This window comes from Girardinichthys multiradiatus, chromosome 19, assembly GCF_021462225.1.
Source record: "Girardinichthys multiradiatus isolate DD_20200921_A chromosome 19, DD_fGirMul_XY1, whole genome shotgun sequence".
In the NCBI taxonomy this organism is placed as follows: Eukaryota; Metazoa; Chordata; class Actinopteri; order Cyprinodontiformes; family Goodeidae; genus Girardinichthys; species Girardinichthys multiradiatus.
Window position 1 is genome coordinate 440,756 of NC_061811.1, and position 21,570 is coordinate 462,325.

The following is a 21,570-nucleotide window of genomic DNA, read 5'->3' on the forward strand; positions in this document are numbered from 1 at the left end:
AACTTTATTATCGGAGGTCAATTTAATGCCATCCAGGTTAAGTGAATGACTAAGCAGTTTCTTTTTTAAAGACTCCGGTCCAAAGACGACAACTTCTGTCTTGTCTGAATTTAGAAGCAGAAAATGTAAAGTCATCCAAGTTTTTATATCTTCAAGACATGCTTGTAGTCTATCTAACTGGTTGGGCTCATCAGGATTTATGAATAAGTAAAGCTGAGTATCATCAGCGTAACAGTGAAAATTTATTCTATGCTGCCTGATATTTTGACCTATTGGAAGCATATATATAGTAAAGAGAATTGGCCCAAGTACTGAACCCTGTGGTACTCCACAATTAACCCTGGAGTTTAAAGATGATTTATCATTTACATGAACAAACTGGAATCTGTCAGACAGATAAGATTTAAACCAGCCTAGCGCTGTTCCCCTGATCCCTACAGCATATTCCAGCCTTTCTATGAGAATATTATGGTCGACTGGATCAAATGCAGCACTGAGATCTAACAGAACCAGAACAGACACAAGTCCATTATCTGAGGCCATAAGAATATCATTAGTGACTTTCAGCAGAGCTGTTTCAGTGCTATGATGAGCTCTGAAGCCTGACTGAAACTCTTCAAACAGGTCATTGCTGTATAAATGTTCACACATTTGATTAGCAACTATTTTCTCAAGAATTTTAGATAAGAATGGAAGATTGGATATAGGTCTGTAATTTTTTTAATCATCTCGATCAAGCGAAGGTTTCTTAAGTAAAGGTTTAATTACAACTAACTTAAAAGCCTGTGGTTCTGATCCATTTACTAAAGATAGATTAATCATATCTAAAATGGGGCTGGTAATCAGAGGGAACACTTCCTTAAATAATTTGGTTGGGATTGGGTCTAACATACAAGTTGAAGGTTTAGATGAAGCTAATATTTCTGATAACTCAGGAAGCTCCACAGGATCAAAACAGTCCAAACACAAATCAGGTTCTGCAGTTATTTCCAATGTTGTCTCACTAGATGAGGATGAAGTAATCATCTTCAGGAGTATGTCAAAGATTTTATTTTTAATAGAATTAATTTTATTTAAGAAGAATCCCATAAAGTCATGACTGCTAAGAGCTAAGAGAATGGATGGCTCAACAGAGCTATGACTCTGTGTAAGTTTAGCAACTGTACTAAAGTTAAACCTAGGATTATTCTTGTTCTCTTCTATTCATGATGAGAAATAAGCTGTTCTAGCTTGGTGAAGTGTCTTTTTATACAACTGTAGGCTATTTTTCCAGATTAAGTAGGAATCCTCTAGGTGTGTAGAGTACCATTTTCTCTCCAATTTTCTAACGTTGTGCTTTAAAGTACGCAGCTCTGAATTAAACCAGGGAGCTAGCCTCCTATGAATGATTACCTTCTTTTTCAAGGGGGCTTCATTGTCTAATGCATCACGCAATGATGAAGAAACACTATGAACAAGAGAATCAATTTGTAAAGGGGCAGAAACAGAATTATTGCCCTCCATTGTGCTTTTCAGTGATAATGAGAAAATTAAAAGTGGAACAGATTCTTTAAAGGTTGTTACAGCATCACCTGATAATGATCTACTATAATGAAATTTTCTTTCAGGTGTGGAGTACTCGGTTAAATTAAACTCAAAGGTTATTAAGAAATGGTCAGACAGGACAGGGTTATGAGAAAATATTGTTGTCTTTACACTCAATGCCATATGTCAGCACAAGGTCCAGAGAATGAAGACAAAGGTGGGTAGGGTTGTTAATGTTTTGATCAAAGCCAATCGAGTCTAAGATAGCATTAAACGCTATATTTAGGCTATCACTTTCAGCATCTACATGAATGTTAAAATCCCCCACTATAATAACTTTATCTGTATTTAACACTAAATTGAATGAAAGGTCTGAAAACTGATCTAAAAATTGAGAGTAGGGCCTGGTGGACGGTACAAAACAACAAACAGAAGAGGTTTTAGTGCAATTTGGATGAGGATCAAATTGGAGGTTTTTTAAGGAGATCTGAAACTAGCTACTAGTTTAAACCAAGCTAACTAGCTAAACCAAATATTGTCATCATTATTTAGCCAAGGCCCCTTGCACACCTGAGATAAGAAGAGAAAGTCTGAATGAAAAACTGAGTTAAAATAAATTTCTCCCAGAGAAAAACTTAATAGCCATTAGCTTCTAGCCAACTTCGCTAGCTTTACATCAGTACAGCTCTGTAAGCTATGGTGAGGAGGATCGAAAAATGTCAAAGATGGAGCTTCTTTGTTGCAACAAGGTACCCAAGACTTTGAGGCTCTCTTCACACCACTGCCTGTTACACCCTCAAAGAGTCCTGAGCCCAACAAGCAGCGGTCAACACATAACTTATCTGAAGGCACTTCTAGAAGGCACTAGAACTTTCTGGCCGCTTTGCACCTTTAGAGCAAAAAAGATCCAAGAACACAGAGGTCATCACTAAAGCATGTGAGCATCTTAAGGCAGTGGAAATGCATGCACAATGGAATGAAAATAAAATAAAAGAGGGGTCGGAGCAGATGGTGATGAGGCTGAGCGCTATAGCAGGCACTGGAACCTACGACTGTATTGCAAGAAGGAAACACCTGAGGAGAACATCAGAGCAGAGATAATGAAACACTTTGCTGCACTTGCAACTGAAGAGAAAGAAAAGATGGGTTTCCTTATTCACGCTGTACAGAGTTGGGGCACCGACGGACAACTCCAGCTGACCTGTAATCATTCAGTTCACCGCGCGATCTTTCAGAAATAAGATCTGGAAGATCTCCTGAGACAGCAGAATACTAAAGACCAGAAGTTGCTGCTTAAAGAAGATCTGACATAGGCTGACCGGATGGAAAGGAGTTGTTGATGGTCACTTGTGGACGCGGCCAGGAAACAAGGAAAACGAGCTGGTTTCAGAGGCCCTTACTCCTACACTGAAGGGAAAAAGTGACTTATTAGGATTGTTAGAATTAGGATTATTGATTAATTGCAGAATGCCAGAGCTCCTTCCACATTGAGGACTTATGCCCGTTGCTGGCAGCGTTTTGCGGAGTGGTGCAGACGCAGAGCAGTTGACCCAATTTCGTGTTCCCTGCATAATATTTTGAGGTACCTGCAGGGTCTATTGGATGCCGGACGGGCAGCATCAACCCTGAAGGTGCACCTGGCTGCCATTTCAGCCAGCCACAACGTCGTGGATGGCAGACGAGTGGGGACACACTATTGGGTGTCACAGTTTCTCCGGGGCGCAAGGAGGCTGCGCCCCCCCCCCGTTACGGAAACCGGCGGCAGCATGGGACCTCCCACTGGTGTTGAAGGCCCTGAGTGGGCCACCTTTTGACCATATGGGGGCTGCCCCATTGAAACTGGTGTCTGTTAAGACTGCTTTTTTGTTGGCAGTAACAACAGCCAAGCGGGTCAGTGAGCTCCACGCATTCGCCATCACCCCCACCTGCCTGCGTTGGAAGGCAGGCGGGTCCGGAGTAACGCTGTGGCCGAACATAGCCTTTCTCCCTAAGGTTCTGCCCCCAGGCTACGTGAATACAGCCATTGAACTGGGGGCATACTGCCCTCCCCCATTTCAGTCCGAGGAACAGAGGCTGGCTAACACGCTGTGCCCGGTTCGGGCATTGCAGCTGTACATGGTGGCTACAGGCGCTATTTGCCAGTCGGATCAGCTGTTTGTGTGCCACAGGGGACAGAACAGGGGGCGAGCCCTTTCTAAGCACAGGCTGTCGCATTGGGTCGTAGATGCTATTGCGCTGGCTTATGAGTCTGTGGGGGCAGCTGCCCCTTCTGGTGTTGTGTGCCATTCCACCAGGAGTGTGTCTACGTCCTGGGCGGCACTGAGGGGCGTGCCGTTGGGCGATATCTGCGCGGCGGCGTCATGGGCAACACCGTGCACGTTTGCACACTTCTACCGCCTCAATGTGGCACATGAGTCCGCACTGGCCTCGGCAATCCTGCCTCTGGCCCCTTCTACTAACTGAGAGGTGCGTGACTACTGCATTCCTCGTGACATTGCTGGCATAAGTCATCCACTTTGTTTACTGCCACTGGCAGACAGGAAGGAATGAAACAGAACGGAAGTTACGCTGTAACTATGGTTCTGTGAATTCCTGGATGACTGCCAGTCACACTGGTCACTCGGAACTTCTCCCTGCGAGAAGATCCCAGAGGCCGAACGTAGCCTTCCACGTGCTACTTATAGACGCACGCCCAGGTGGGCTACGTGTCACGTGCGTGACTTTGTTTACATTTAATCTCGACCTGCGCGGAGCGCGAGGAGACATATCCACCTTGTTTACTGCCACTGGCAGTCATCCAGGAATTCACAGAACCATAGTTATTGCGTAACGTCCGTTCTATTCGCTGACATGGTTGCTAGGAGATGACATGACTTTAATCTCAGAGAGCAAAAAGGATTTGTGAGCAGAGAAGAAACTTGAGAGCGCAGTTTTGATCCAAGCAGAGAGCAAGTTTGCGCGCACGGAAGATGAAGCAAGCAGGAGGAGAAATGATCTATGCAAGATGCTTTAGATCAGAGCGCAGAAACAAAGATTTGAGAGAGAACAGAGTATATTTGAAAGAAAGCAGAAGTTTTGAGTGCAAGCATTACTAGTTTTGAGCAGTAAATTTCCCCCATAAGCGTAGCCATTGTAAAGAACCTGTAAGGTAAAACCAGCCGGCGAGACGTGATTGTCTACTGGAAATCAAGTGGGCGGAGCTATGCTTCAGTTGCTACTGAGGGGCGGGACTTGGGTAATGTTGATAGGTGTCAGTGTAATTGTGACGTCACAATTACACAGCTTTTAAAATCGCGTGTTTTCTAGAAAAAATGATTTCTAGAAAGGAATAGCTGAATGGTTTTTATTTTTGCGTTTGTACTGTTTGTAGAAGCATCAGAGACCCAAATGGAAGAATAAAAATGTTAAAAAGGGGATTTTTAGGTCCCTTTAAATCTTCCTCCAGATGACTACAGCTTAAACAAACAGGGAAGAGGAAGAGAGCAGCCTTAATAAACCTGAGGGGCTTTCCTATGCATGGATCAATTATATCATTTCTGAAGTATTTTAACCATTATTGTTAATTGATCTCCTCATTTAACGGAACAAGATTTTATATTAAAGGAGAGAACACCTATGAACCATAGTCAACATAGATCCATCCTTTGTTTCTCATCAGACCCTTCAGGACTGAAAAGCTCAATCTTAAACACACAGGTCTAGTTAAAGTACCAGGATTTGTTTGTGATGTTATGACAGAAACTGCAAGTCTAAAGGAGGCTTGATAACTTCAAGATGTCTGATAATAAGATTTGGAGATCCTCCTCCTGGTTGTCCTCCAGCCTGTTTGTCCCAGTTGGTTTAAACTGTTTCTTTATTGCTCTGACAGGAGATATTCACAGTTTAGGTCAGCAACTGTTTTCTGGTCTATAAAGACAAACACATATCTGCCATATACAAATAGCGTATTCTCTTGTCTTTCCCATTTTGAAGAGAAATGTGCTTTGGTGTAACATGTTAATGAAATGTTCCTCACTTAAAGAGGTTTCATTTAAAACGTGCTTCAGCTACATTGACAGGAGTTGAAAACCTTTGGTTCTCCTTTTGGGACTAAATGACCTGCAGAGCATCAAGAGAAGGTTCACACAAGTTGCTCTAATGGCTACAGGCTCTTCATGTAACCAAGCTGCTCTCATTCAGCAGATTTGACTGTACAGTGACTGCAGAGAAAAAACCATGACACATGTTCTCAATGTTCTCTTTATTTATTCTTCGGAGATTAAATCATGGATCACCAAGTAGCAGTAACTTGGATATGAGGCAGATTAGAAGAAGATGGGTTTTAACTTCAGGGTCTAAACAGAGTCGGCCACTCGCTAAAGGATTTCCAGAGAAAAGGAAGAGGAATTTCTACATCCACCTTGTCTTTTCCCACTCGGATGTACGGCGCAGTGCTCTGAGACACCTTCTTTAGCACATCCAAACTCTCATTAACCATCTCAGAGAGATTAGATTGTACTACACTGAAAAAGTCTTTGGTGGCGCTGTTTACTCGCTCCATGCTAGAAGCATTGTATGCGTCATGGACCTTCAGCTGGACGAGCTCTTTATACTCAGAGACACGTCTCTTTGCTTCATCCGTGTGGTGTCTGGAATATTCTATGATCTTACTGTGAGCTGCTTGGACCTGAGGTGAAACATGCTGGTTTGAGTCTTTGAGGTAGACATGGAGGTTCTCTGCTTTCTCAGCGAGGAGCTGCAACATGTTGTTAAGGGTCCGCTGAAGCAGCTCCATGACATGATGCACAGCTGCTGCTCCCCGCTTTAGGTTTTTCATGATCTTGTTTCCATTAAGAACAACTTCAGTCCCGGGAATGGTGAACTGTGTCCTCCTGATGTGGTCAGAAATCATCTCCCTAAGGCTGGAAAACCCTTGCTGGAACCTCTCCCTGATGGGGAGCTTCCTCACTGATCCAGGAACAGAGAAGTTTTTATTGTTTAAAATGTCTGTGCCCGGCTCTAGCAGAACTCCAGCGCTGTACCATGTGTGTCTGAGGCCACTTCCCACATCCTGGATCAGCACGTCTGTGAGATTCATCAGATCAGTGAACATCAGGGTGTTAGAAAACATGGTGTACATGTCCTTTCCCTGATCAGCAAGGCTTTCAACTAAACCCTGCAGCATGCTGAAGGAAACAGGAACCTCCTGGTAGACCCTCTCTATCAGATTAAGCACTGCGTTCCTCAGCTTCACAACAGCTTGGTTGAGATCGATGCTGAAGTGTGTGGTGTGGTACTTGTTGATGAACTTGAGCAAAGCGTTGGTCATTAGAGGGATCCGGTCCTTGAAACCTGTGATCAAATTACTGACAGAGTCCCAATTCCATGATGTCTGCAGGACCAGCTTGTCTGAGTTCCTCAGCGAGGCTTTAGCAGTGAGAACATTAGTGTCCTTCACAGGAGTGGACTGAAGATGAGAGGAAAAGAAGCTTAAGCAACATTAAAGTGTGGTTAGAAAGGAAGCAGGAATATTATAGAGCCGTACCAGATATCGGCTGAACAGTTTTCCTTGCAGCTGTGATGAAGACCTTCGCTGAAGGTGCAGCCCCAGGAAACCAGCAGATGGAGACCACACAGATGCTGTGATGCTATCCTTGCGGGAAGCAAAGCGAATGCTTGCATCTGTGAACATACGGCTAGTGATGTCGACATCTAGGGTGTGACGAGATTCCCTGTGAGACAAAGACGCTGCTGTTAGAACAGCAGGGAAAGGAAAACTAAAGGCTTTTCTCAGTAAATTTATTTCTAGAGGCTGAAATTCTGACCAGACATCAGGAACAGCCAGAAATCCAGAAATAAGGTTATTGACATTCCTACTGAAGCCGCTTCTCCACAATGCTTATTTTAAGTGATGCACTTCTTACCAATAGCAATGCTTTAATAAGTCACAAGACCTTCAGGACGTCATATTTTACAGCTTTCCTATGTTACTCCTTAGAAATAGTCTTAAAACATAATTTCCTGCTGCCTTGGATCTGAAACAAAGATTGACTTTAACATGTCAGTACAGCTGTGGTCGGGATTTGTTTCAAGTCATTTATTTGCTAATAAAAGAATGGAAACATGTTAGAAAGCAACTCCTGCCCTCAGGACACCATGTGATTTCTAAGGTTGAAGTCAGACTGCCTGTGGTGCTGAGTGAAGATAAGTAAAATAGTGATGAAGATGAAAGTGAGACGGATTAGTATGAGTGTGAGAATTAGGGTAAAGGTGCAGAGACAGGTACAGGTCCTTCTCAAAATATTAGCATATTGTGATAAAGTTCATTATTTTCCATAATGTCGTGATGAAAATTTAACATTCATATATTTTAGATTCATTGCACACTAACTGAAATATTTCAGATCTTTTATTGTCTTAATACGGATGATTTTGGCATACAGCTCATGAAAACCCAAAATTCCTATCTCACAAAATTAGCATATTTCATCCGACCAATAAAAGAAAAGTGTTTTTAATACAAAAAACGTCAATCTTCAAATAATCATGTACAGTTATGCACTCAATACTTGGTCGGGAATCCTTTTGCAGAAATGACTGCTTCAATGCGGCGTGGCATGGAGGCAATCAGCCTGTGGCACTGCTGAGGTCTTATGGAGGCCCAGGATGCTTCGATAGCGGCCTTTAGCTCATCCAGAGTGTTGGGTCTTGAGTCTCTCAACGTTCTCTTCACAATATCCCACAGATTCTCTATGGGGTTCAGGTCAGGAGAGTTGGCAGGCCAATTGAGCACAGTGATACCATGGTCAGTAAACCATTTACCAGTGGTTTTGGCACTGTGAGCAGGTGCCAGGTCGTGCTGAAAAATGAAATCTTCATCTCCATAAAGCTTTTCAGCAGATGGAAGCATGAAGTGCTCCAAAATCTCCTGATAGCTAGCTGCATTGACCCTGCCCTTGATAAAACACAGGGGACCAACACCAGCAGCTGACACGGCACCCCAGACCATCACTGACTGTGGGTACTTGACACTGGACTTCTGGCATTTTGGCATTTCCTTCTCCCCAGTCTTCCTCCAGACTTTGGCACCTTGATTTCCGAATGACATGCAGAATTTGCTTTCATTCGAAAAAAGTACTTTGGACCACTGAGCAACAGTCCAGTGCTGCTTCTCTGTAGCCCAGGTCAGGCGCTTCAGCCGCTGTTTCTGGTTCAAAAGTGGCTTGACCTGGGGAATGCGGCACCTGTAGCCCGTTTCCTGCACACACCTGTGCACGGTGGCTCTGGATGTTTCTACTCCAGACTCAGTCCACTGCTTCCGCAGGTCCCCCAAGGTCTGGAATTGGCCCTTCTCCACAATCTTCCTCAGGGTCTGGTCACCTCTTCTCGTTGTGCAGCGTTTTCTGCCACACTTTTTCCTTCCCACAGACTTCCCACTGAGGTGCCTTGATACAGCACTCTGGGAACAGCCTATTCGTTCAGAAATGTCTTTCTGTGTCTTACCCTCTTGCTTGAGGGTGTCAATAGTGGCCTTCTGGACAGCAGTCAGGTCGGCAGTCTTACCCATGATTGGGGTTTTGAGTGATGAACCAGGCTGGGAGTTTTAAAGGCCTCAGGAATCTTTTGCAGGTGCTTAGAGTTAACTCGTTGATTCAGATGATTAGGTTCATAGCTCGTTTAGAGACCCTTTTAATGATATGCTAATTTTGTGAGATAGGAATTTTGGGTTTTCATGAGCTGTATGCCAAAATCATCCGTATTAAGACAATAAAATACCTGAAATATTTCAGTTAGTGTGCAATGAATCTAAAATATATGCATGTTAAATTTTCATCATGACATTATGGAAATTAATGAACTTTATCACAATATGCTAATTTTTTGAGAAGGACCTGTATGTGTAGAACAACAACCTGAATTGTAAAGGTTAAGTGATGGTCAATGACTCTTTCATCCAAAGTCAGACTCATCTGACCAGACTTAACTCTCCCAGGATGTTCGAGACATGTCTAAATGTTGTTCAGCAGTCTTTAAATAAACTTCAACCTGCTTTTTCTTCAGCAGTGGAGTCTTGCGTGGTGAGTGTGCATACGGACCATAGGTTTTGGGTGCATAACTTATTGACTGTTTTAAAACAATTGTACTTGGTTATTCCAGGCCTTCCTAAAGTAAGTGGTCCTTAATTCTTGGATGACTCCTCGAATCATTCTTTACATCCTTGGCTGATGTGTAAAATACTTCTTTTACCAGCTGTATCTCATTTATGTGTTTTTCTTCATATTAAAAGAATTAGGTGATAAAGACAGGAATTGATCTTTTGGGTCAAACAGAAGACTCACCGGTTCACAGAATTACCTCGAGAGATTTGACGTTTTATCCTGAAAGAAAAAACAAGAAAGCAGAATCTTATCCTTTCAGTGAACATGTTTGAAAGTGATTTAAAAAAATACTAAACAGTAATAGAAACTTAGAATAAACAGGGAGGAAATGTGTGTTTGGTTGTAACAATCCTTCATGGCAATGAATCTTATATCATCGGAAAGCCTGTTTTTTCCCACATTTGAAAGCTTAGTGTTGGTTTAGCAGCACACAGGAAAACATGCCAAACAGCTTTTGGTGGAGGTAGCATGATGATGTGGGGCTGCATCCCCCTCACTGGAAAAACAAGACGTGTTATCACTGGAGGCAGTATTAGTGCAGAGAGATATTGAGAGGAGATTCAACAACCAGAGCGATCCCATGTCTCCTCTCTTAGGGCCAAAGTCTGTTTTCCAAGATTCCACTGACTGTCCCCCATCTATTTCTAGCATCAGTAAGGCAAACCTTCACAATAAAACCCTGATTCAGGTATACAGAGCTCTGACGCTCAAATAACAAATATTATTTAACATCTGTCTTTTTGTTTTGCCTCTGACACACTGTGGGAAAAATTATATTTCTATTCTATTCTTCTATTATTTCCTATAAGTGAATGAAGTAGTTGAACAGAGAACAGAGGGATACAGCAATATGTTGGGTTGTCAGAAAAATAAATCAACATTATTATTATTATTATTGTTAGGAGAGATTAGCCTAAGGCTTTGAGAAGGATGTTGGATTCTTCTATTAGCTGGTTCTCTAAAGCTAATAGCACGATAAGGTTCCTGCTTCAGGATACAACACTCACCTTAGTGGATGCTCCAACACATGCTGCCAGTTCACGTTCACATCCCTGTGGCTCACCTTGCCTTTCCCATTCAGATGAAACATCTCGTTATCATATCCAACGGTTGCAGAGGCTGAAGAAACAACCAGAAGCAAGAATATCTGAACCACAGATTAAACTTTATTGTCATTACACATGTACACGTAAAAAGCAACAAAATGCAGCTTAGCATCTAACCAGAACTGCAATGAGCAGTTAGTAGTGTGGTAAAGTATAGATGTTTTATAGCAGATAAAAACATATAAACAAGTGAGACCGTCTGTACAAATGAGAGAGCAGACGAAGTACTTTGCAAGCAGAGCATTTAGGTGTGTAGAGCGGTCCAGTATCTCATGGACATGCTTCAACGCAGGAATGCACACAGAGTAGGAGGAATTATTTCTTACCAGTCAGATCATATTCCATGAAGACCATGGTGGACGTGCAGAAGGAGTGGACTGAACTTTCAAGGTTGGGGTCCTTATTGCTTACAGAGACAGTTGTTGACACTTTATAGACAGGGGAGGAAATGTTTAAAGTGGCACTGAGTGCACCAAAAGATGGGATGAAGATACTTAAAGGCAGATGTAGGACAACTTCAGGGATCTCCACCTTTTGTTCTGGAATAATGATAGTAGGAATTTTGAAGTTTGAAATGTGACTCGTAATGTCGTCAACACTGATAGTGAGCTCTCCAATGGTGATGGACTTTGGTAAGGTGAAGGAAGACACTGTGATCTCATACTGTGGAATCTTGAATGACAGGAAGGACATCTTGTTCTGGTGATACTCAGTGGTAATGTCATAACTGGGCACTGACATTACAGGCAAGCTCGGGAGCATGATGTCAAAAGCCTTGGTGGTGATCAGTTTCGGGACGTTCAGGTTCTGTGGATCCACTGTGAAGGACTTGATGTGCAAGCTGGTAAATGGGACATTAAAGGCAGGGACTGGGATTGCCGGGGGAAGACTGACATGATCTGGGAGGTCCACATTTTCAAATCTCACGTCTACGTTCTTGATGGAGTGAGGGACTTCTTTTACCCACAAAGGCACAGCAACATTAAACACAGGCAAGCTGAAGGTGACACCATCTTCAAAAATATTTGATGGTATTTGGTAATCATAGCCATCCATGCTCTTTGTGTAAATAATAGCAGAAGAGAAGTTAAAGAACTGCATGTCATGATGGTTTGTGACCTCATTGAGTCTTAGCACATCCCACAGGGTCCTCTGATAAACAGGAAGTTTGATCGACTTCAAGAAGGCCAGGTGCCCCCCCACTGATCCAGAAAAGGCCAAGCCTGCTTCAGATGCTTCATTAAAAATGTTCCAGTCAGAAACATGAAAGACTGATCCCAGCTGTTCCTTTAGTCTCCAGGTGAAGGACTGCTTCTCATAGATGATGGCCATGTTGATGTCCTGACTGAGCCCAGCATTACCCAAACTACTTAACTGATCAACTTCAGACTTCAGTTTAGTCTTGAAGGTTTTTAAAGGAACTAAATCCAGTTCCCCACTGACAACATGCTTTCCACTCGTGATGAAAGGTCCAACCTGAACATTGTTATTGCTTTTACATTGAAGCGTTGCATACACGCGGCATAAGGAAACATCAGAAGCTACTGCATTCTCCAGATCCAACAAGAACAGGTTGCTGTTCCCGCTTCGTTTTTGCTTCTCTTGCTTGTCCATTTTTAAGTTCAGGGAAGTCTGGCTAGTTGTACGCAGGCCATTAACGTTGATGTAGAAAGTTTGCCTATTTTCCAGATTGTCAACAATATTAAACATGTCCATTATCATTATGTCTGACTTTCCTTGAGTAGAAGACTCCAGTAACACATGAGAGGACAGAGCTTCCAGGCCCCAGGTTAGTTCAACGCTTCCTTTGCCTGCAGATACAGTCTGAGGAACATTAAACATGTAGCTTAGTTTTTTTTTGGAAAGGACATTCAGCTTAGTTCTGGTGTTCCCGGTGAGCTCTTGACTCATTTCCATCTGGAGGAAGGGTAGATGAATTCTCACAGAGTTGGCTGCAGAAGCTTCCATGTTCCTCTTTGTGAGACTAAACAAACATTCATGGTTGGCTTGAACAATTGTGTGCTCCAAAGTGACGGTGGAAGCCAGTTTTAATCCCCTCGTCCTTGTCAGACTGGTGGTCCCGTCAACTTTTCCATTCAGAACATCAAACACAGACACAGACAATACGCCAAAGCGGGCAACGATGTCCGACTCATTGTAAAGGCCTGCATTAGCATTCAGGGCAATCAGGGTGGATTTAAAGGAGAAGCAGCAGGTTATGTTGCCCAAAGCTGGGATCACAATGCTGTCCTGGACATCTGGCAAGGTAAAACTGGGTAGTTTTATTTCGCTTAAAGTTTCTGGAACATGGATGATGGGAAATCTGAAAGATGGCAGCACGAGGGTGTAGGATGGTACAAAGAATCCCAGAGCTGGAAGTCTGAAACTCGGTGTGCTGACCTCCTTGGGAACAAAGAAAGTGAATGCTGGCATCTCAGCTCTGAAAGTAGAGACCTTTATGTTCAATATGGGAATTTTGTATCCCGGGACCCTGAAGATTTTTGGAGGAAGACTAGAAGTGTCGATTTTGTGTTTGATGTATTGTGCTCTTGCTTCATGATATGAATCTTTCAGAAGTGTAACCGCTTTATCTCTGTAAACTTCAAATAGACCTTGGATAATTTCAAAATGGTCACTGATTGCATTGTAGACTGGTTCAAGGTGTAACTCCAGGTGGTGCAAGTTTGGGTTCTTGTGGTACTGAAACTTGAGGTTCATATCAAATGACTGTTGAGGATTTAAAAGCAAGGACTTAAAGCCACCATCTTCCCATAGAGAAAAGTCTGTGACCTTGGGGGTTTGGATTTTGAGGTAAGGTATTGTCATTTGTGGGACAGAGAGAGGAATTGTCAGAAACTCCAAATTAGCCTCTCCTTCTGCTATAGACTGGAAGTAGATGTCCCTCTCATTGTTTTCTGCTGTAACGTTGTGGGTGTATTTGTACTGATTGAATCTTGCCAAAGCAAACCAACATGCAGTCTGTTTCTCCGAGTTGATCACAACACCACAATCATGCTGAAGGTCCATCTTACTGGTGAGTTTTAGGGGGAGTAAAACTTTGGAGTTCAGCTGGTTCTTAACATCAACAACCATCTCAAATGGATGGGCTTTGAATTCCAAGGAGTTAGACATGGTTCCTGCCAAATCTCCAATAAACTCAGCCTCATGGGAGACTGTAAGTGCAGCTTTCAAGTCTGCAACACAAGCCGCTCCATTTAAAACAAGAACGCTGTTTTTGACCAATGGGGTTTTGGAGTCACATTGAGCTTCTACAGCAATGTGGCTTAAGATGGCAGATTCAGCAGTCAGTGTGTGCTTTGATTTTAAAACTTTGCAGTCAATTTCTCCTGCACTTGTAAGCTTTGCTGTTGTAAAGTCAACTTTAATTTCTACATTGGTTCTGTGGGTGCCTTCATCAGAGAGGTCTTGAATAGACCACTTCCCAGTTCCGCTAGTGTCAGTACTCACAGTAAAGACTCCAGGCTCCATTCTTGTTGTTATATTTTGCTTCAGTGATACCTGACTGGAAGCGTCTAGTATTGGGATATCCAGTTTGTGGTTGTAAGTTGTTTCTATTACTGCAGATACTCCATTCTCCAATGACAGAGCTACACTACCAACCATGTCTGCTGTGTAGAACTGACTTGTGACCAAGGTGGTACACTTGGCAGAGACCTCTGCAGGAGAACCAGGAAGTGTCAGAGATCCTTCATGATCAACTGAGAAGGCCATGTGTGTAGCCTTCAAGGTCTGTGTAAATTGGAGGTTCTCCATTCTTGGAGCCTCCAGCCGACCGATGGTTTCAAAAGTGTGTTCCATGGCTTTGATTGGGGATTTAGCAAGAGAAGTAAATGTAGCTGTAAACTTTGGGTTTGACAAATCAGAAGTGGAATTCTCAATTTTTAATTTGTTAACTAGTATATACTGTGGAGAGGTAACGCTGAATTCTCCATGGAGTTTGCCAAACACTGGGATGCAAATGTCAGTGGGAATCTCTGCAAGTGTCACATCAGGAATTGTAAGCATTCTCATCCTAGAGTTCTGCAGGTTTAATTTGGGAATGCTCATGGCTGGAAATCTCATTCCTGTAAGGACAATTTCTGGGAAGGTGAGGTCTGGCAGGTCAGAAAAGTAAAGAACTTTTAAGTTGCCAAAGATGTCCTCCAGGTCAGCCGTTTGGATCCTAAATCTCCGGATGTGATCAATGATTGCAACTATCTTGGTCTTGATCTCATTAAAGTCTATAGTGAAAGCAGGGATTGTATATGAACTGAGGATGTTGAATTCTGGTACTGATATCTTAGCTGGAATGGTGATCTCCTGCAATTTGTTGAGGTTAATAGTGAATCCTGGTATTACCAGGTCAGTAAGAGGGACAGTAAAAGTGAGAACTTTGATTTCAGCTCTTCTGAATTGCTCTAGAACATCTTCTACAGCTTCCTTCAGCTGGTCAATGACCTTATTAGCACCAGTCAATGTTTTGATCCACACCATCAGCCCATTAAAGTGTGCAGAAAAGAAGGCAACAATGTTTTTGTAGGAGTCACTTGTTCTCTGGAAGTAGACGTGAATTTCATCTCTAATGTCCATGTCTAGAATCCGTTGCCTTGTGTCCTCCAGAATGTCCACCACTTTCAGTTTGATGTCATTGTAAAATGCAGTGTCCATCACATCCTTCAGCTTCTTCAAGGCATCAGCCACTTTGGTGTTTTTAAGTTCATCTAGATATGTATAAATAGAATTTTGAATTTCTCTGAAAAACTGCCTAACAGCCTCAATCTTGTTCACAATGTCATACCTTTTGATTTCTGAGTTCAGGTAATTTGTCAGCTCAACAAGCTTAATGTTTGTCTCATCAACAAATGCTCCGTAGTGAAAATCCTTCACTGATTTAAGTATTGAGGAAACATGTTCATTGAGGGCATCAATGCTTTTTTTAAAGTGAATTTCTCTAATCTTGCTTGTTACACTGTTCAGAAAGTTCATAAATGTTTCACAAACTATTTCAAGTTTGATGGATTTCAGAGCATCAGCAACTGAGTGCACAGTTTCTTCTATTTTCCACTCTTTGACAAGAATCACTGCTTGATCCATTAAGTCCTTGAAGATATCATCAAGTTCGTATTTTACAAGTATATCTTTGAAGTAGGAATATATAGCATTTAGCTTGTTGGGGATTTCATATTCATCAATCCAGTTGACGATAACCTCATTCATCGATTCCATCACTTTTGCTAGCTCTGACACTGGGATTTGATACGAAAGCTGCTCCACATTAGAAGCCCAATCAATTGACAGGAGGTAGTTCTTCACACCTTCCATAAACTGAGTAAGGTTGAAATCCTCAATGATCTTTTTCAGCTCAACTAGTTTCTCCTTGATTGCCTCCAGGATCCCGTATTTTAAATCAAACTCATGCATGAATGCTGCACTGCTTTCTCTGAGCTTCTGTAAGTCCATCTGTCTGATGATATCCTCCATGAAATCCAGTGTTCTGACAAGTGACTGCTTAATATTATATTTTGAATCAAAAGCCTGAAGCTGATCTCCAATAAATGAAAGTACAGCTGTTACTTTGTGGGTCAGATGCCCTGCAGTGATGTACTCCTCAGTGGTAGAGATGAGGTTATGAACTTCTGTAACTACATCCAAAATGTTTTTTTCTAAAATCTGTCTCAGCTTGCTCACACCAAGCTCCAAGTCATCCATTGATACTGCAAAGTCATTGATTAAATAATCAAGTCTTTTTTTTATTTTGTCAACTTTGTTCTCCAGGTCAAGTTTTCTCATAAAGTTCTTCACTTGTATTGGCAGTCGATCTAGGTTGGCTCTGAAGTCAGTGATTAGCTGATTAATGTCTAAACTCTGTATTAATTGTTGAAGAGATTCTAAGACTCGTACAAATGTCCTCTTAAGCTGCTCAAAAGCAGCAGGGAAGCTCTCAATGACCGGGATCTCAATGATGTGACAATCACTGTTCTTGTCGTACTTCAGGAAGCCAACCATGCTGAACTTTTGTGCTTCCGGTGAGGATCTCTTGTGTCTGCTGAGAAAGTCTATAAGGGCAACTCCTGATAACTCAAGTCCAACCTTCTCAAGATTATTGTAAGCACTGACACTCTGCTCATAAGCATGGTTGTTTAGTTTGGAGTTTACTTTCCAGTTCAAAGATTGGTCTTTTGGAGTTAAGAGACCTTCAAATTTGTTGGTAAAGCTGGTTAAATACTCTTCATTTGGAAGCCTATGTGTGGTCGATACCTGGCAGTCATGTGACCATGCGAGAGCTAGAGGAGCCGTTTTAACCAACATTGTGCTAAACAGCTGTCCGCTGTGCTTGCCATCTAGGTTTATTTCTCCATCACTGTTCATCGATGAATCTATGTTCAGATTAAAAGGCAATGCCTGGATGTGAAGGCTTCCACCAAAGCGTAGAGGTTCAGAATTTAATTTTGCCTCACACTTTGAGTTTGAGATAAATCCAGCAAATTTAAGTTCACACTTGTGACTTAAGTTGGCATCCATTATGTTTCCAGATGTAATGTATGTCACTGAACCAGACATTTCTTTGTAGGTGAGTTCGTAGGTGTGCTTGATGTTGTGTTGTTCTCTGAAAGCTCCATTCAAAGTTCCCCTGAGATCCACCTCAAGCGGCTCAAGCTTCATGAGACTTTCCTTGTTCAAACTGAGGTCATAAAATCTGAGCTTGTTGGTGATGTCAACTCCCAGAACAAATGGTTTTACATCAACCTTTGTGTTTTGACTGTAGTAGAGATCGTCACAGACGTAGTTGTTACTCTTAGAGCGGAGGGAAAATGTCCAGAGAGTGAAGGTCAGTTTGTGGCTGTTTTCTGCTGTCATCTGCCTTAGCGTTCCCTTTGTGTTACCAGTGAAAGTCAGGGCTCTTCTATTTAGCAAGACATTCATGTTGTTTGTTATTGCCGCATCATACGCATGTCCCTTAAGGTCAGCATACAAAGAAGCCTCCGAAGGAGTGATTTTACTTTCAATGCTAAGCTCTCCTCTGCCTTCCTCAGCCATCACTTTGGTAGTTGAGGTAAATGATGCTCCACTGACATTTATTGCACCAACAAAGGCATTCTCCATTGTCACTGGGCTGCACTGTATGTTGTTCATTCCACTGAAGGTCAGACCATCTCTTCCAGCTCTTACAGAAGCTTTATGCAAGGCCCGACCCACGTCAAAGGTGAGGAAACCCTCAGAGTTAACCTCCAGCCCGTTTGAACCGAGGGATCCAGTTATTAGTGAGTATACCCTACTTTTGTCATTGTCTTCCTGAGACTCAATTTTTAGAATGGACATATGGCTTGATACAGCAAGCTCAACTATGTTATTTAGTGATTTACCCAACGCGAACCCAACAGCATTGCACTTTAAGGTCAGTTGTGCATCTTTGTACCTGAGCTCTGCAACATGCTTGAAGACATCCCTCTGGGTACTGGTTTTGGATACAACTTTTAACTCAGAGTGTGCATAAACTCCTACGATCATGTTTTGAAACTGGATGAAGGGGCAGTCAAAGCGTAAGGTGGACTCCCCCCTTCCTTCATGATCCAAAGGACGCAGATTGTAGCTGTGGCTATAAGAGGCGCTGGTGTGGAAAGAAGCAAGTTTAACTAGTCCATCCAGAGTACCATCTCCCGAAACTTCATCAGAATTCAGAGTAGAAGTGGACTGAGCAGAGTAGTAGAGAGAGGCATGAAGGCCTAATGGACTGGAGGCCTCTAACTTGTAATTGGCTTGAGCATTCAGTTTTTTGGTCACTCCTAAGGTTTCCAAGATGCTAAAGCTGGTGTCAAGGAGGATGTGGCTGAAAGAACAGTTGAGAAGATACTTGAGATTGTCATCAGCTCTTCCTGATATCATCCCGGCCCCTAGAAGTAGGCAGAGATATAATGAAATGTAATATTCTCAGGTGATCAACTCAATAACACAGCAAATGGTTTTAGGAAGAGAGTTCACCTTCAAGTTTGTATGACAGTAAACTTATTGGGGACTGAGCCATGGCCTTGTACTGTGCAATGTAGCTCGGAATATCAACAGTGTTGTTGCCTCCGGAGATCGACCCTTCCCAGTTATATAAGTTGCTGTGGATCTTTGCTGACGCTTCGGCCAGTCCGAGAACAGGAATGGTGAGATCTATAGAGGCTGGTACTCTAAATGATGAGAGTACATACTTTTTTGCTGGGATATATAGCCCAATCTGTGGTAGATCTATGATTGGAATGGACAAAGTCTTTGGAAGGTTCAGCTCTTCTGACTTTTTCCCTCCAAGTGGAAGAGGGAGAGTCATGATTATATTTTCTTTGTTGAACTGGTATCGAAACAAACTGTCACTGTTGAGGTCAAATCAAACACATGTTATGAGTTGATGTGAAACTCTTTATACTAATTGATGTTTAAAACACTTTAGATCTCTGTTTGAAACACGTACAACTGCAGAAACAGTTTCTCAGGTAGGGGCGGCAAGATGAGGTCAGAGATGCTCCTCTTCCTTCGAAGATTTGCAAGAGAGGGGAACTGAGCGGCCAGTTTGTCCAGCCAGTTGTTACCTGCCTTCAGAGAGAAATGAAGGAAAAATCAATTTATGATCTAGTCCATCTGCAATACTAAAAAACAGAAAGGTATAAAAAAAAACCTGTAGCAGGTACATTCCCTTCATAGCTCCAAACAAAATCTGCTTAGTTTATTAAATAAATGGGATACAGGAGGAGTTTCTTCTGGAATATCTGGAGGTGTTTCTTTAGATTTCTCTTCAACCCAGTCTCTCATTTGTAGGAATTTGAAGAGACAATTTTTTAGGAAGATTGAATTTCTCATTTACTTGATCAAAGTTAGCAAATGTATATACAAGTCTTCTGCTATTTGGATATTTCTGTCTTTCCTCCTCTGCAATACTGAGTCAGCGATATGTTAAAAGGCCCACAAGAACGGAGATGTTTGTATGTAGAAGTGAGTGAGATTCTTACCAAGCAGCAAATGTGTTCAATATTATTGAATTATCAGCTAAGCAACATCCTTTTAAAGGCATGTCCCTCATCTCATGTCATTCTATTGATACCCATCTAACCTCACTGCTTTCTGTATGGAACCAGACCCAAATGGATCGGTACTCAGAGTCGAGATCATAAACCCTACAGTAAGGATATTCTTTAGAGAAGTTATCTTCACTGTGGGGGGTTTATTTTGCCACATAAATGAAGTCATAATTGTGTTAAGCTCTTTGAAAAATCTCCTGGGAACATTCATAGGGAGACACTGAAATAGGTAGATGAACTTAGGCAAAATATTTATTTAAGTGTATCTTTTCTGCCTATGAGAGACTGTGAAAGATCCGTCCATCTTTGAAGGTTCAGTTTGGTTCATATAGGCTTTGAGAGCTTCCCTGCTATGCTGAGCTGGGTTTTGGTTGGACCAACGTGAGTGAGTTATTGTGTTTTAATCATAATAGTATTGGTAACTCACAAGACAAGGGAATACAGGCATGGCGCTGCTAATAACAGGCTTGGCATGACAAAACAGTAGGATCCGATGGTGAACAATGAAAAACAGAGGGTATACATACACAGGTAAGGTGGAGAATGGACAAATGAACAAAGGGAGCTAATCAGGAGAAATTTGGTGCTATGAATCAGAAAAAGGCGGACCCAAGATTCAGCCAGACACAGTACTGAAAGTTTAAAAGGTTTATTCAGCCACAGGAAAACGTCACACAGGTAACACTCCTCACAGCTTCCAGGAATCACTGAGGCAGAAAGAGGGATTAGTGTATCTCCAGATTTTGCAGGGATCAGAAAAGTCACTAACCTGCTTTTGTCTTGAGTGGAACTTGAAACCCAGAGGGGAAACCTTAGTGGGCGGCAAGCGGTGATCTCCACAGCACAGGTAAAAAGTGACTCCAGGCTCAATAATCCAAGGACAGAAACAGGGTCAACGATCGGAACAAGAGGCGTCAGGCAAGGGGCAGACAGAGGCATAAACCAGATGCAAGAAACAAGGTCGACAACCAAAATCCAAATAGTCCGACAGGGAGCAGGCAGACGCATAAATTCAAAGTCGGGGCTCCACGAAGGGCTTGACCTGAGAAACGTGGAACGTGGGGTGAATCCTCATGGAGTTGGGTAATTTCAGTCGTACAGCGACAGGGTTGATGATTTTAGAGATTGGGAGAGGTCCAACAAATCGGGGTGCCAATTTCTGGGATTCTACCCTTAATGGGAGGTCCTTGGCAGAGAGCCAAACTTTCTGCCCCACCTGGTACTTAGGGGCAGGGATCCGTCTCCGATTGGCCATTCTTGACTGAACCAGTAACATTCTGATCATCGACCTCCTGGCCTTTCTTGGGCGGACGGAACATTAGCTTCTCTCTCCTGAACTGGAAACATGGGTGGCTAGAAACCAAACACAACATGAAAAGGGGACAAGGATGAAACCCTGAGGAAAGACTAACAGAAATTCCCAACAAAGAACAAAACTGCTTCCAGAAACGTGACACAAACTGGGGTCCTCTATTGGAAACAATGTTATTTGGGATTCCATGGAGCCTGAAAACGTCTCGGGTCAATATCTCACCCATCTCCTTAGCAGATGGAAGCTTCTCCAAGGGCACCAGATGAACCATCTTTGAAAATCTGTTCATTATGGTTAGTAGTACAGAGTGACTATTAGAAACCGGTGGACCTGTCACAAAATCCATCGCAATATGTGACCATGGGCGAGGGGGAATTGGCAAAGGGTGCAACAACCCCGCAGGGGGGCGACGAGAAGGCTTAGCTCGACAACAT

General features: G+C 42.6%; 1 protein-coding gene across 1 annotated transcript in view; it reads right to left on the reverse strand.

Moving 5' to 3' along the window:
* Window positions 1-5,749: 5,749 nt before the first annotated feature.
* The window catches only part of apoba (apolipoprotein Ba), a 63,105-nt gene continuing 47,284 nt past the window's right edge, over window positions 5,750-21,570 (reverse strand). The window contains exons 23-29 of the mRNA XM_047345694.1: window positions 19,221-19,342; window positions 18,749-19,122; window positions 11,095-18,660; window positions 10,670-10,781; window positions 9,843-9,881; window positions 7,049-7,235; window positions 5,750-6,970 (exon numbers count right to left, since the gene is read on the reverse strand). Of these exons, the coding sequence (XP_047201650.1) occupies window positions 5,852-6,970; window positions 7,049-7,235; window positions 9,843-9,881; window positions 10,670-10,781; window positions 11,095-18,660; window positions 18,749-19,122; window positions 19,221-19,342 (9,519 nt within the window). The 3' untranslated portion in view covers window positions 5,750-5,851. The remainder of the gene's footprint in view (window positions 6,971-7,048; window positions 7,236-9,842; window positions 9,882-10,669; window positions 10,782-11,094; window positions 18,661-18,748; window positions 19,123-19,220; window positions 19,343-21,570) is intronic.